The sequence below is a fragment of the Lagopus leucura genome, unplaced genomic scaffold (genome assembly GCF_019238085.1).
Source record: "Lagopus leucura isolate 7727_CA_CO unplaced genomic scaffold, USGS_WTPT01 Super-Scaffold_100001, whole genome shotgun sequence".
NCBI classification, from domain to species: Eukaryota; Metazoa; Chordata; class Aves; order Galliformes; family Phasianidae; genus Lagopus; species Lagopus leucura.
In genome coordinates this window covers 14944554-14961188 of record NW_024962262.1, presented here as the reverse complement: position 1 = coordinate 14961188, position 16635 = coordinate 14944554, and the positions used below count along the sequence as shown (strand labels likewise).

Sequence of the window (16635 nt, the reverse complement as noted above, 5' to 3'; positions counted from 1 at the left end):
TTGACTTTGCCAAAAAAGAAAGGCCAAGTATTGTTTAGAATTGTACAAATTTGTTATGTCCATCCCGAAATAACCCAAATCATACAGCTATAACTGTTCAAGACAACTGTACAAGCAATCTCAATAACAGGTATCTTCAGAATCGCATCTTTACTGTTGGCGTTCAGAAGTGTCCAAGGCAAATCTAAAGAAGGCATATGCAGCTCTACCAAAGGCAGAATTATGTTTCTTGTAAGGTATTAAATTTGATTGCTGTGTTTGAGACCACAAAAAGGAATCAACACTTGAAAAATTTTTCTGGAACAACGCTATCACAGAGCTACTAAAATCACAGAATGGTTTGGGTTGGAAGGGGCCTTTAAGGCCATCTAGTTCCAACCCCCTGCTGTAGGCAGGGACACCTCCCTCTACACCAGGTTGCTCAAAGCTCCACCCAGCCTGGCCTTGAATGCTTCCAGGGAGGGGGCATCCACAGCCTTTCTGGGCAACCTGTTCCAGTGCCTCACCACTCTCACAGTGAAGAATTTCTTTCTAATATCAGGTCTATATCTTCCACTCTAAAACCATTTTCCCTCATCCTGTTGCTGTGTGCCCATATAAAAAGTCCCTCCCCAGCTTTCCTGTAGGCCCCCTTCAGGTACTGGAGGGCTGCTATAAGATCTCCTTGCAGCCTTCTCTTCTCCAGGCTGAACAGCCCCAGCTCTGTCAGCCTGTCCTCATAGTGGAGGTGCTCCAGCCCTCTGATCATCTTTGTGGCCCTCTCCTGGGCCTGCTCCAACAACTCCACGTCCTTCTTGTCCTTCTAATACTAGCTATGGAATGACTGAAAACTACTTAAACCCCAATTCAGTGTACAAAAAGCTCTGCTAAATGGGTATCTCTCCCCTATTGAAAAATGGGAAGACGAAATTCGAAACAAAAGGAAAAGGAAATCAATCAATGATAACGACTAGATTAAACACAAAATCACTGTGACTGGTAGGTCACATTACATGAGTAATGATTAATAACAATAAAATACAAATACTAATCAGCCGCATTTTGTCAACTCTTGTCTCTTCTTACTCTTGGGCAAAAAAGTTTTAAATTGGAATTGTTCAACTCAACAACTGACAGTACTAGAAATTCAAAAATCTGTGGAAAGTACGCATTAACTGACTCTGAAAAAAAGAATTTAAGTCAAACCAACCCTGAATTCTTCAGTGGTTCTAAATTTTCATTGCTGATACACTAAATATCAAGGCTTATATAGCCTTTCAAGTATCTGTATTTTAGATGTTACGGAACGCAACAGGATTCACAAAACAAAGCAAAAACAGTGGCATGAAGCACACATAAGCAGCAATTCTCTTTGTGACTCAGGAAATATCTCCTTCATATACTGCACAAAAAATTAAAAAGAGAGCAAGAACTTAAATTCAACAGACACAGCATAAAACGGCTTAGTCTACACTTTTCAAATACATGCTGCTTGACTGACACTCCTGAACTCAATTCAGCTTCCCTTCCTTCATAAAGGCCAACCTTCCTCTATCAGTGAGAGAAAGAAGTAAGTAGAACTCAGTTTCAATAATGCAAAAGGACATAAAAGGTTCTAGTAAATCATCTACAAAGTGCAAGAGAAAAATCTCCACATAAAAACTAAAGCTGAGGCAAGTCTCAGGCTGCAAGTATAATGAGAAATAGAGCACTCAGAAGCAGCTAGACTTATCCAGCCTATTTCTGTCTGTAGAGGAGACACCTTAGTGATTCTGCCTTCTGTTCACAACTAAACATTTAGCTGCAGCGTTATGGTTGCGTGTTGGTCTTTGTTGCTTTTTCATTTTTCTTACCTCCTCTTCATGCAGAATCACTTGACCTTTGAGTGGATTTCCCAGTGGTGCCACAGTCACAAAAGGCTGCCAGACATGTCCAACTGTTCTTGGGAAGATGTCATACAAATCCACAAAGTATCCATTCTTACTAGAGACATTCATGAAGTACAAGGAAACAGGATTGCAGGTAGTAACATAAAGAACATTGTCAGTTTCCTCTTCTGAAATAAGAAAGTAACGATAAGAGAAGGCAACAGACATTGCAAATCCCTCTTAAGGAGGCTCTTGCCACCACACTATGAACTCTTTAAACAAGTAGTCCAAGACACGTTCGCCTAGATAAGGCCTGCCAGCATACGCAAAATGTGCCAGGATCTTCTTCTTTGTTTCTAATTTTGTTTCTCCCTCCTTCTTTAGCTCATTCTCTCTTTCAATTAATATAATTAATATACACAAGGGATGAAAGCAGACTTCACAAAGAGCACTTCATGCTGGCTTTCAGACAAAGCTCAAAACCAAACCAAAGTTACATGGTTTCTCTTTAACAGTCATGAAAGCTTGCGAATGTATTTGGAACTCAGGCTACAAGCAGGACAAGCAGCACTCCATTACTGATCACCAGCAATCTGTTTATAATACATTACGAAGTTTAGACACTGAAGGATAAACTCTAAAGAAGTTTATGAATATTGCCAATGATGCAACTCACTACGGTACATTAATATAGATAACTAAAGCAGGCTTGATTCAGAGGGAAAGAATTAAAATCGTTTTAAGCACAGCACTCTGCAAGTTGTAAGATTTGCTTTAAGACTGAACTGACCCAGAGAAAGAGAAAAAGCCAAAGCATCATTTTCTGAAGCATTACAGTGTTGAACATAAAAACTAGACAGACTTGCAATTTTGTGGCTGTGCTCTACTTTAAATATCCTTCTCCTGGTTTGAGAAGCATGCATATCCTTACAAAGACCACAGTGCATCACTGAAATTATGCTCGCTTTCCAATGACTGATTATTTTTTTATTTCAACTACTGCTAAAAAAAAAAAAAAAATAAAAAATTTAAAAAAAAAAAAAAAACAGTGGGAAAAGATAGATTATTTTTCACAGAATCAAAGAATCACAAAGGTTGGAAGGGATTTCTGGAGATCACCTAGTCCAACCCCACTGCTAAAGCAGTTCCATTTAGCAGGTTGCAAAGGTAGGCATCCAGACTGGTTTTGAGTATCTCAGAGGGACTCCATGACCTCTCTGGGCAGCTTGTCCCAGTGCTCTGTTACCCTCAAACTAAAGGAATTCTTCCACACGTTTTTATGGTACTTTCTGTGTTTCTTATCCACTTATCCACTGTGTTTCTTATGCTACTTATCCAGTTACTGCACATCACTGAGAAGAGCTTGGCCTTATCCACTTGACTCCCACCATTTAGATATTTATAAGCATTGATAAGATCCCCTCTCAGTTTTCTCCAGGCTGAACTGTCCCAGGTCTTTTCTATACTCCAAGTCCTAGTATTATTCCTGTAGTCATTTGCAAACAAACCCATAAATATTAACTACTGAACATACACTCAAGTGTTGTTTTTACCCTTAGAATCACATTTTATTGCTCTTTATTCTGTCACTGGCCATCAGCAGGCATTTATGATGTCAACAGCCCGACTCTTCTTCATCTCCAGGATATTTCCTGTATCTGTGACACTGGGGACCATTACAATAGTTAATCGTATTTCTTACTTCACCTTTTGTGACAGTGACATCGCAAACAAGGTTAGTTTCATCCAAAGGCAGTGTCCAATAAGCAAGTTCTTCTGTGAAGTTGAGGGACCGGGCTTCATGTCGTTCCAGTGGAAATCCTTGAATATTTAAGTACACAGGGCCCTGAAACAAACAGTAATGAGGGCTTGCTAAAATAATTTGCTTACTATTCGGTATTCAAATCTGGAAGTCTTCTTCAAAACCATTCATACAAATAACATCAGAAACAGATTAATGGCAGGGAAGGAGAAATGCTTTTCTGCAAGCTTTCTGAATGTTCATGCTGTCATTTTCTTTGCAGTATAGCAACCATCACGCCTCCCTTTCTAGTGGGTTGGTTTGCAACCATTACTGCTCAACGGTCTGGGGGCAGTATCACGTTCTGATAAAATTCAACCATACAAGGGAAAAAGACATCAGAATATATTTTTTGTCCCAAAGAAGTTCAATGGCAACTTCTTGTTTTATAAATCCCACATCAAATTAGTAGTTTGGGGTTTTTCCTTACTGTTGCAATAATTACTGAAGTTATGCCAAGTGCTCAAAGCTGAAAAGGACTTTAAAGCTTCGGCTGCAGGCCAAATTGTACCAAAGTTTCAGATTCAATCCTGGCAATGCCAAAGACCCTTAAGAATTCAGCTGTGTGTAAAATAAATGCAGAAAGAAGCTTTCTTTTCAGTCTCTGATCTTATCCAAAAGCTGAGGTCTGGGGGCTGAAGCCAACCACCTCCAAGCATCCAAACCAACTGCAGAGTTCTTTCAAATATGATATTTTCACTGTCCTTATAAATAGCTCTTTTCAAGAACTTCTGAGCAAACGTAGTGATTTTTAAAGGGCAGCCTACACTCTGAGGGTGAGGTACACACAACAGTTCATTTTTCAAGTCAGCATTAAAAAGCATCAGCAGGTAACAAGGATCAAACTTTGCATATGCTCTTTTTCCTAAAGAAACTACACTTGAGATTCTTCACATCCCAACACATAAAAAGAGTGCTGTATAAAAAAATAAAAAGAAAGAAGAAAGAGACAAACCTTTACATCTATTTTTTGAGTTTCTGTGGGACACAGCAGTTTCTGTTGTGCATTCCCCGGCTGATCAATTTTCCAGTAGCCCATAAATTTATGATCTGGTAATGGCAGTCTGTCAAACAATGTAGGAACAAACGTATTTTTACATTCATTAACCAGCAACTGATATGGAATAAATCATTTAAATAACAGCATTCTTCCAACTTGTCATATTTGAAGGTTTTCCTGCACAAAATGCTTCCTCACTGAAACATGTCATTTCTTTCATGTTTTAAATCACAAAAATCATAGAATCATAGAATGGCCTGGGTTGAAAAGGACTGTAATGATCCTTCAATTTCAACCCCCCTGCTATGTGCAGGGTCACCAACCACCAGACCAGGCTGCTTAGAGAATTTAGCCTGCTGGAATACTAATAACGTCACAACCTGAACAGCATGATAAAAGAAGGAATCTTTCACATAATATGGTCTCAGATGAAACAGTCTTCCATTCTGAATTATCTAGGGCATGTAGCAAAATACATCCAAGCCATCTCTTGCTTTGCTGTACTCGAGTCAGGCAGGATGTGATAGTACTGCTTCAAGGGACTATTGCAAGCAACACGCCCCTCTAAAAACAGTAAACTAAGCAGAGTAAACACTGTGAAAAGTTAACTATGCAATAAATGCATATTAAATGCAATAAATGCAGTTTTGCCACTGCTCACATGGACATAGGCAATGTAATACAAATGTGAGAGCATGCCACTGCCTTCAGCAGCCTACAGGATTGGCATACCCTTCTTTGAGAGCCTCTGTTGGTTTTGCTGGCCTAAGTTCTTAATTTCTCTGCATTTTACTTAGGGAAGAAACACACAGTCTACAGCAAAATCATTTATAAAGGAAAAGAAAATGCTGGCATATGACAAAGTAGCTTGACAGCAGAACAGGGACATTTTCTCTAGTGAATTGCAGCCACTAAAAGCAGTTTGACTTTGTCGACAGGCATGAATGCATTCAAGCTAGTGAACTTATCGCTTTTGGTTTCTTTTATTTAGGATCTGTTGCTCCTAAAGAGACCTATCAAAACTGCATTCTGTATTACAAGCACTCGCACATTATTGTACAGCTACATAACTTGGCAAGAGAACAGAAGACATTCCCTCTCCCTTGCTATAAATATCTCTAAAGTCTATTTTAAGGAAGTTCGCTTAGACTGTTAAAAGCCTGTGCTTGGTCTCCTATGCCCCATTTGATGATGCTTGTTCCTACTGTTAAAATTATTTCCCCTCTCCCCTCCAACCTGGCCACTCTAAACATAAGTCATTAGTTTTTATTCCCCTTGATACTCTTTCCAGAACAAGGAGAAATCTCAAAAAAATTCTTTGGGATGACATATGAATCCTGGCCAATTTTGGTACTATTTTTTTCACTGAGAACGTAAGGAAAAAGTGAAGGAATGAACATTAATATCCTCTATTCATTCCAACTCACGCAGGAAAGACACATCAACATTTCTGACTGGCATACAGCAAACCTCAAGCAACCTGGATAAGGCAGCACCCACAGGGAGGCAGTCACTCCATCTCCATCCCCATTCTGAGCATGGACAATGTGCCAAGGCAGTTAGATAGCCAAAGACACGGCATTATTTGGAAACAGAAAATGGTTTGGATGCTACAGATCATATAAACACTCAGCTGCCAGCAACATACCACTGGGGCACGTAATGAGGAAAGGGTATTTAATTATTTCCCTCATTCAGTCAAAGACCCAGCAGAATATTCACTGCCTGTTTGTGGCCTATTTATAGGATCATAGGATTTATGAATATTAATGGTAGCAATGTTTAAACATTGATTTTATTTGTGTTGCAATCAGCAATAGCTCCTTCCTGTTATCTCAATGGAATATCAGCTTCCGCAAGAATATGGATTCAGTTTTTAATTCCTTATACATTACTCTCATGTACAACATCCTAGAAATCAACAGGTTCACTAATAATTGTGAGCACTTATTACATTTTAAAACAAAACAGATGTTAATAACCAGCTCTAACTGAATACTCTGTTTTATACAGCAACAGAATTACAGATTGCATTCTCAAAGAAATAAAACATTTCCATTCTGTTTCAGCTTCCTGGAGATTTGCTTTGCTAATGGTTTTCTTCCCTGAGGAAAATTTATTTCTCCTTTCTCCCAGATTTTTGAGGTTTTGCTCTCTTCCCTGCTCCTGAATGATTTAGCTTCTCTGGAGAGCAGCCCAAGCCATCATGAACAGCAAAGAGAAGGGAGAGGTAGATCAGAATTTAGGAATAAAACATAGATCAGAACTCGTAACACAAAGTTCCTCTGTCAAGAAAAACAGGGCCTGACAACGCTACTTCATTCCATCTCACTGCACAGAAAACTGGTCTAAGAAAATCTAGAAGAAGCTGGTGGCACAAAAGGTCTTAGAGCCTGTCTGCTTTCTGATGGTTTTCAGAAGGGAGGGTACAGAAGGGCTGGGGCAACACAACCACACTAGAGACGTGGGCACGTCTCTACTGAACATACATGATATGTTGTTGCGACGTTCAAGGCCAGGTTGGATGGGGCCCGGGGCAGCCTGGTCTAGTATTAAATGGAAAGGTTGGCGGCCCTGCCTGCAGCAGGGGGATTGGAACTTCATGATCCTTGAGCTCCCTTCCAACCCAGGCCATTCTGTGATTCTGTGATATGCACTGAAGTAGGGAGACCATTTTCTTTTCCCAGGACTTGCAGGTAATGACTAAGTTTTGAAAATAACTTGAAGTGACAGTGCTAATAAAAAGATTCATAAGGCACTTCTGCCCCTCTGCAGTTTTTCAAATGAATTAAATGAACCAAATGTTTCTTATATAAAGGGCGGACAGAAAACTATGGAAACGGCACCAGTGGCAAAAAGCAGAGAAACAGAGATCTGATGGGTGTAGAAAAATGCAGTGGATCGTTAAGAACTGCACTGAAACACCACTGCTATTTCCAGTAATGTACAGAACAACCCTCAATTTATGCTTTCCACAAAAGCTGGAAAGTTTATAGAGCAGAAAAAACACATGACAGGCTGCAGTAATGTTGTTAGGAAGCCAAGGCATAAAAGCAAGTTCTAATGAATTATTCCTAGACACTTCTTTCATTATGGTTCTGGTCGATGCTTGTAGGTTAAGGAAAAGCTAGAAATATTTTGATGTTTATTTGCTCCTGGTTTTACATCCTGGTTTTCTTTAAGATTGCTGCTGTCCATGAAATGGTTACATACGAAGACAGTTTAGAAAGGGTGAGGGGCACAGGACTTACGGTTGATGTGACAATTCTACATAAAACTATTATTTAACTTGATTTTGTTCATACACAGCAGTCTGAGGGGAGACAAACTGTCAAAAGATTATTCTTGGGCAACCTCTGATGCAGGAAAACTTCTCAAAGTACCAATATAATTAAAGTGATAGCGACATATACACACATATAGAATGATTCCTAGAGCTTGGGCATTTGATTGCACACACTACATATGTATTTTTGCAGATCCTTTTATGAGTATCAAAAACAAAATCCCAACAACACTGAAGACAACCTATTATTTTTTTATACTGATCTAGGGGATAAATAACAGGACAAAAGCTTATTAGAATCATAGAATGGCCTGGGTTGAAAAGGACCACAATGATCATCTAGTTCCAACCCCCTGCTATGTGCAGGGTCACCAACCACCAGACCAGGCTGCCCAGAGCCACATCCAGCCTGGCCTTGAATGCCTGCAGGGATGGGGCATCCACAGCCTCCTTGGGCAACCTGTTCCAGTGCATCACCACCCTCTGAGTGAAAAACTTCCTCCTAATATCTAACCTAAATCTCTCCTGTCTCAGTTTAAAACCATTCCCCCTTGTCCTATCACCATCCACCCTTGTAAACAGTCAGTTCCTGCTCCTGTTTATACACTCCCTTCAAGTACTGGAAGGTCTCCCAGGAGCCTTCTCTTCTCCAAGCTAAACAAGCCCAGATTCCTCATGCTTTTTTCATAGGAGAGGTGCTCCATTCCTATGAAGCTTGTTGCCATTCAATTAAAAACACAGGAGAAGAAACAAATATTTCCCTTTATTAATATATGTCTGTTTGCCATACAAACTATGAATACGTACATGGACATTAAGTAAAGACTAAATATTAGTAAAAAGCAAACAGTCTATCATAAAGAAATTTCAATTATTGTAGACATAGAAACTTAAAGCAGAGGAGTACTTCAAGTATTTCAGGTTGGTTTAAAATCAGTTAGCAGCAGCAAGTTAACACGACAGAACAAGTGACCATGAGAGACATGTCTTCTTAAAATGTATCTTATGTTACTCTTACTCCTTGGCCAGCTGTACATTGGTTGGTTTTGCTCCAATAGGTATCCCATATTTGTGCAAAGTGCTGGTTAAAATTTCACGCATTTCGTTGTTGTAGGAGTCGAAGTCAAACACATTTCGAACAACGTTTGCCAGTCCTTCAGTTGGGAATTTCTGTAAAGGAGCAAAGTCCCAGATTTATTTTATTGAATACTTCTGTTAATAGTTCTAACAGAAATTCTGCTCAACTTATACCAATGATCAAGAAATATTTTTAATAAATTTCTGGAATAAAAGAAGGTACGTTGCTTCAAGTCAGAGTGAAGTTCATGATACTAAACCTGAATTAAACAAACAGATAGGAGACAGTTAGTTAGATAATCATTTGCACTCATGCTTTGAAGAATCATTTTTGTTACACACATCACAAGGTGGCCTAATCGTTCAAATACATAATTAAACATAGCATATATTTTTAAATTTGGAACTGCTAACTGGAAAGTTCTGACACAAATACATTTATTCATGCACTCAACTGTATAATTTATTTAAGAATTCTGATTCTCGGTGTTGAATATGGAAAAGCAGAAGATGCATTGCTTGCTTACTAAAGATAACTTTAGGTTGTGATGGATGTCAGTGGAAATAGACACTGAAGATGGACAAGCTTTTATTTAATTATGAAAAATCCTACCTGAAATGTATACAGAAAGAAAACAGTTCTATCAAATTTTATTTAGGATTTCCAACAGATAAAGTGCTAACTATTCCTACTGAACGGCACTTTTGATTTAAGGACAGCGTTCTCTTCCAGGTTTAAGAACTGCCCCTCACACCTTTTAATTATTGTGGTTCTGCCAGAAGAAAACACATTTTTCTGCTCCCATTTCCCACCAAGACCTAAAATCCAGTAAGACTTCTTCACTGATTGAACTCACGTAGCAGGAACAAACTGAAAAGCAGAAAGATTTTTCAGGGCCTTCAGAAGGCCCTATAGGCAGCTTAGCACTTCTGAAAATTGTTACCAAGTGCTTCATCTGTACTTCCACTGGTTTTTGAAACTCCTATAGCACACATGTACCTGTTCGCCAATAAATTAAGGCAGTTTGAAGTAAACGTATATTTTTATGCATGCTGCCATAATTTCAAGCTTAAATAACCTTATTTTTAAAGGCACATGAAGGTATTTTAAACAGAATACAAATTATCCAAAATTTAGGTTTCATCTATCATTGACAAAAACAGCTGCTGTTTAAGTTGTACACATTAACACATCTAAATCACTGAGCCTTTTCACACACGTTCTTATTCATGTAGGATGTAAATGGAACAAATCAATTTAAAAGAATTTAAAAAAACACCTGAACTACTATATCTCCTAGAGCTTTACCTCCTAACCGCTTTATTTCTAGGTATACGGAGCTGAAATCTTGATTGTTTTTTTCCCATCGGCAAGCAATGGCTGCTACAAAAGCAACTTGAACAAAAATGTTATAACACACATCACTGAAATGTATAACAGCATTTTAATAAAAGCTGCTGAGTCCTAAAAGAAATAAAAACTAAAACAGAAGAACAGATTTTTTTCATGAACTCTTAATCATACATCATCATTACTGGGGATTTTAATATTTTCCCAAATGAAGAAATACATGACTTCTTAAATATCAGAGACAAGCAACACTAAATTTAGCTAGCTATTGTGGTACAACTGAATACCACTGCTAGAAATAGGCTTGTACAAAACCTTTTTTTTTAATCTATGGTATACATGCCACAGAATATTTCAGTTACTAGCACTGGTATAAAAGTATACTGAACTATATACTGCGTTTTAATCCTACCCATGAGGAAGCTATTAGAAGTTCTGTATTATCACAGCTTAGCAAAATACAGTTGGTGTATGATAATGTTTAAAATGTTCATTCCTTACCAAACAAGACAGATTCTCGGATTATGACCAATGCTGTGGTTGCTTTGTTATTCCCTTCTCATTGCAGAGCAGAACCAACAACCTCACACCAAGATACCTTGTTTACTCACCACCCACCCTTTCACCTGCCCTGCACAAGATGCTGAAGAAGCCAAGGTGACATGCCTCAAATAGCAGCCTCCAAGCGTTTCTGTGTTTCTCTGAATCACTGTGTAAAATTCTGACATCAGTATCACAGAACCATAGAAAAGGACCACAATGATCATGTAGTTTCAACCTCCTGCTATGTGCAGGGTCGCCAACCATCAGACCAGGCTGCCCAGAGCCATATCCAGCCTGGCCCTGAATGCCTCCAGGGATGGGGCATCTTATGGAGCAGATTGTCTTGAGGGAGATCACGCGGCATGTGCAGGACAACCGGGGGATTCAGGCCTAACCAGCATGGGTTCACAAAGGGCAGGTCCTGTGTGACCAACCTGATCTTCCATGATCTAGTGACCCACCTGGTAGACAAGGGAAAGGCTGCTTGATGTAGTCTACCTAGACTTCAGCAAAGCCTTTGACACTGTCACCCACAGCATTCTCCTATAGAATCTGACAGCCCGTGGCTTGGACAGATGCACTCTTGGCTGGGTAAGGAACTGGCTGGAAGGTCGGGCCCAGAGAGTGGTAGTGAATGGAGTTAAATCCAGCCGGTGACTGGTCACAAGTTGTGCTCCCCAAGGGTCGGTGCTGGGGCCTGTCCTCTTCAATATCTTTATTGATGACCTGGATGAGGGCACTGAGTGCACCCTCAGTAAGTTTGCAGATGACACCAAGTTGGCTGGAAGTGTGGATCTGCCTGGGGGTAGTGAGGCCCTACAGAGGGATCTGGACAGGCTTGAGAGCTGGGCTGAAGCCAATGGGATGAGGTTCAACAAGACCAAGTGCCGGGTCCTGCACTTTGGCCACAACAACCCCAGGCAATGCCAAAGGCTACAACAACCCCAGGCAGTGCTACAGGCTTGGGGCAGAGTGGCTTGGAAGACTGTGTAGAGGAAATAGACCTGAGGATATTGATTGATGCTCGGCTGAACATGAGCCCCAGCAGTGTGCCCAGGTGGCCAAGAAGGCCAGTGGCATCCTGGCTTGCATCAGGAACTGCTGTTGCCAGCAGGAGCAGGGCAGTGATTGTCCCCCTGTACTCAGCTCTGGTGAGGCTGCACCTGAAGTACTGTGTCCAGTTTTGGGCCCCTCACTGCAGGAAAGACATTGAGGCCCTGGAATGGGTTCAAAGAAGGGCAGCAAAGCTGGTGAGGGGTCTGGAACACAGGGCTTATGAGGAGTGGCTGAAGGAGCTGGGAATGTTCAGTCTGGAGAAGAGGAGGCTCAGGGGAGACCTTACTGCTCTCTATAACTACCTGAAGGGAGGTTGTAGTGAGCTGGGGGTCGGCCTCTTCTCTCGTGTCATTAGTGATAGGACCAGAGGGAATGGCTTCAAGCTACGGCAGGGGAGATTCAGGCTGGATGTTAGGAAATACTACTTCTCTGGAAGAGTGGCCAGGCACTGGAATGGGCTGCCCAGGGAGTTGGTGGAGTCACTGATCTTGGAGGCTTTCAAGGAATGTTTGGATTTTGTGTTGAGGGACGTGGTTTAGTGAGAACTGTTGGTAATGGGTGGATGGTTGGACTGGATGATTTTGTAGGTCTTTTCCAACCTTCGTGCTTCTGTGATTTCTGTGATCCACAGCCTCCTTGGGCAACCTGCTCCAGTGCATCACCATCCTCTGTGTTGAACACTTCCTCTTAATATCTAACCTAAACCTCTCCTGCCTCAGTTTAAAACCATTCCCTCTTGTCCTATCACTATCCACCCTTGTATCATCATCAATACCAATATCAGTGAATTAAACCAACAGTCCTGTGTTTTCCAGTAGGACATCAAATACAATTTATTTCATCAGTACAGCTGATTGCTGCTGCCAAAAAACCCGTTCTGAACACAAGCACTTGCAAAAAGGCCCTCCACTTCAGTTATTAAAAAATTGTAACTCTCTTGTTCCAATCAGATCAAATTCAACCCCTTTTTAATAACTGCCTGGATAACTGATTACTGAAGAAAGGCAATGACAGCTCACTTGAAGAAACTGAAGTCTGAACATTTGGGTTTAACATTTAAAAAAAAAAAATCATTTGGTTTCTATTGATTTTTAAAACAAGATTACTGGAGAAAATATTGATCTCTCATCAGTCTGTCTGGTTCTTGTTCATTGGTTCCTTCCCTTCGACTAACACTTCTGAGCGTTCCTTTGAGTATTTTTACGGTTTGGATTCTTTTCTATTTTTAAAAATATTAAGTGAAATAATTCTTAACATTTTTTCATTTAATTTATATACATAATGCTTTATTTCATACAAAGCTGTGACAGAATTTGGGTGAAAGATAATTTTTTTATGGATCCAACCTTTTTCAACCACATATATTGCTATTGTTGACTCACAAGCATCAATAAAAAAGTAGTTTACTGGTACAAGCAGGTAATCTTATTCTACAGCACTTCTACCACTACTCTGAAAATAAAGCAACAAGTGTCTGGTATGCAGACTGTAACAAATCCAGATTATTTTTTTCAGATGTCTACTTTGTGTGACTACTACTTGCCTCTGTATGCGTTGCAAAGGCTTCAGATGGCTGTGTGTGTCCTGTACTGACAGCACCATGACACAGGCCTCACAGAAGCACAGAATTGTAGGGGTTGGAAGGGACCTCCAGAGATCATCGTGTCCAACCCCCCTGCCAAAGCAGGTTCCCTACAGTAGGTCGCACAGGTAGGCATCCAGGCAGAACTTGAACATCTCCAGAGAAGGAGACTCCACCACCTCCCTGGGCAGCCTGTTCCAGTGCTCCGTCACCTCACTGTAAAGAAGTTCTTGCCCACATTTGTGCGGAACTTCCTATGCTGCAGTTTCCAGCCGTTTCCCCTTGTCCTGTCTCCACACATTGCTGAAAACAGTCTGGCCTCACCATTCTGCCCCCCACACCTTAGATATTTATAGACCTGGATCAGGTCCCCTCTCAGTTGTCTTTTCTCAAGGCTGAACAGACCCATTTCACTCAGCCTTTCCTCATAGGAGAGATGCTCCAGGCCCTTCACCATCTCTGTGGCCCTCCGCTGGACTCCTTCCAAGAGATCCCTGTCTTTTTTGTACTGGGGAGCCCAGAACTGGACGCAGTACTCCAGATGAAGCGTCACCAGGGAAGAGTAGAGGGGGAGGATCACCTCCCTTGACCTGCTGGCCACGCTCTTTTTAATGCACCCCAGGATGCCATTGGCCCTCTTGGCCACAAGGGCACACTGCTGGCTCATGGCCAACCTGTCATCCACCAGGACACCCAGGTCCCTCTCTGCAGAGCTTCTCACCAGCAGGTCATCCCCCAACCTGTACTGCTCCATGCAATTATTCCTCCCCAGATGCAAGACTCTACACTTGCTTTTGTTAAACCTCATCCGGTTTTTTTCTGCCCAGCTCTCCAGCCTATCCAGGTCTTGCTGAATGGCAACACAGCCTTCAGGCATGTCAGCCAATCCTCTCAACTTCGTATCATCAGCAAACTTGCTGAGGGTGGCCATTATCCCCTCATCAAGGTCATTGATGAAGATGTTGAACAAGACCGGACCCAGCACAGACCCCTGAGGAACACCGCTGGTTACAGGCCTCCAACCGGACTCTGCACCACCAACAACAACCCTCTGTGCTCTGCCAGTCAGCCAGTTCTCAACCCACCTCACTGTCCACTCATCTATCCCACACTTCCTCAGCTTTGTTATAAGGATGTCATGGGGGACAGTATCAAAAGCCTTGCTGAAATCAAGGTAGACTACATCCACTGCTCTTCCTTTTACAGTGGGCATCGTCTACTGCCAGGAAAAGCAGCTTGCCTTTTCATTCACAGAGACATAAATTTCAGTCTGTTTCTCTCTGCCACATAGCTACTGATTCTGATTAAGCCAGCGGAAACCTCATTATCTTTGGTAACTGGTAACTAAGATTCAATGTGGTTGGCCAAAAAGATAAAAAGCATGTGTTGTGTGTAGAGCTGCACAGACAGAAAAGGATGTAAGTGGATGTGATAAACCTAGCTTCCATTTGAGATCAGATGAACAGAAAAAAATGTATTAAGCACCTGCTATCTTAGCACAACAACTTACTGGAGAGGCTTAAAAGACTAATGTAGGCTTCAGGGTCAGAAGGCACCTTACACATTTACCACTCAAAAACTGTTACTCTATTGTCTGCAAACAGAAATCAATCTCAGATACAAACAAGAAAGAAGGCAAAGTAAGAAAAACTAACTAACTAAATATCTCAAATTGAGAAAAATCTCAATAGACTTGGTAGAAAAGCTATTTCTATTTTACTATTTACTATTTGGACAAATATGAGTTGCTTGATTAACATCTACCAGAGACACTGGGTGACTGGACTCTACATAAGAACATACAAAAGATCTAGTAAAAGCCTGTAGATAAGTTGGTGCAGAAGCAGTCATAGTATACAACACTAGCAGTTAAAGGCAGCATATGGAGCTTCTGGGTTTGCCCATAAGCCACTATTAGCATCAACAATTCTGACATTTGACACGTGCTGACAGTTGCAGGTGAGTGAGACAAAAAAGGTATCTTCAGGCTACCTGCCATCTAGAGCTACAAGACTCAAATTCTCTACACAATTAGCAGGAAGAAATAGGTGCAATAACCAAGACAGGCAGCTGGAGTAGACAGTCTGCAGTTACAGGTCTTCAGATAGCTTGATATCTCAATCTTCACAAAAAGACTCCACAAAAACAAATTAAAAAAAATCAAGCCATTTCTTAAAAAAAAAATTAGCATAGAAGCAATGCATATGAATGCAATCTAAGCTACAACTAAATTACTATGGGTTACCTATTTGCATAATATTTATAGGAAAATGCCCTTGTAAACTACACTGTAGACACAATCCTGTATGTTGAAGGCCCATCAGATTAGCCTAATGTTTACATATTGATGTCACAGCAATCAGAATGTTCTCTTAATCGACAAGTTCTGATGCTATGATGCCCACTCAGATAACAGTAATCAACCATCATTTTTTTCTCTGAAATATCCAATTCTTTTTTACAAGATGAAAAAAAAAATACCACCCTAAAATTATGTGAAAGAAACCAACACAATAGTACAATAAAATTGTGACTGTGGAACTGTTGTAACAACATGACTAATTTCCCTCCTTCCTTCCTTCGGACCAGCAATTTCATTGACTCATTTCCCTCCTTCCTCTTTCTTCTCTACCTGAAGACCTAAAAGCTTTTTACTTGGAATAAACAGTATGTTTATGTTCACTGCTTACATTTGGCTAGCCCCAACCTTTTTGTTATGCAGGCTGAAAAACAAGTTACAGTAAACAGAATTTTGCAACCTTTCAAAGAGACCAGGATCTTGAAAACTAATGCCATAGAAAAAAATCAAAGCTGCAAGATGAAGATTTATTTGGACATTTACACTTGACTTTGAGTGAAGTGAAAACCAGCAAACAGGGATCTTCCTCACTGATCTGTGCCCAATGCGATATGTCCACATTTATCTACTTAGGTGAAGGTGACAGAAGCAGAGAATAATTGTCCTTAAGACAATCAGCAGTGCAGCTCTTCCATTCTTCAACAGTACGAGAAAGAAAAAATAATTAAGCCCATATGTTTCAGCGTCAGTTGGCGACTATAGATTATTTGAAGATAGAAGATGGATGGATGGA

The 16635-nt window shown here is 40.6% G+C and overlaps 1 protein-coding gene across 1 annotated transcript in view; it reads right to left on the bottom strand.

Moving 5' to 3' along the window:
* VWA8 (von Willebrand factor A domain containing 8) overlaps positions 1 to 16635 on the bottom strand; it is a 180512-nt gene that overhangs the window by 55609 nt on the left and 108268 nt on the right. Inside the window, exons 26-29 of the mRNA XM_042866426.1 lie at positions 8953 to 9104; positions 4604 to 4712; positions 3555 to 3693; positions 1833 to 2035 (exon numbers count right to left, since the gene is read on the bottom strand). Of these exons, the coding sequence (XP_042722360.1) occupies positions 1833 to 2035; positions 3555 to 3693; positions 4604 to 4712; positions 8953 to 9104 (603 nt within the window). The remainder of the gene's footprint in view (positions 1 to 1832; positions 2036 to 3554; positions 3694 to 4603; positions 4713 to 8952; positions 9105 to 16635) is intronic.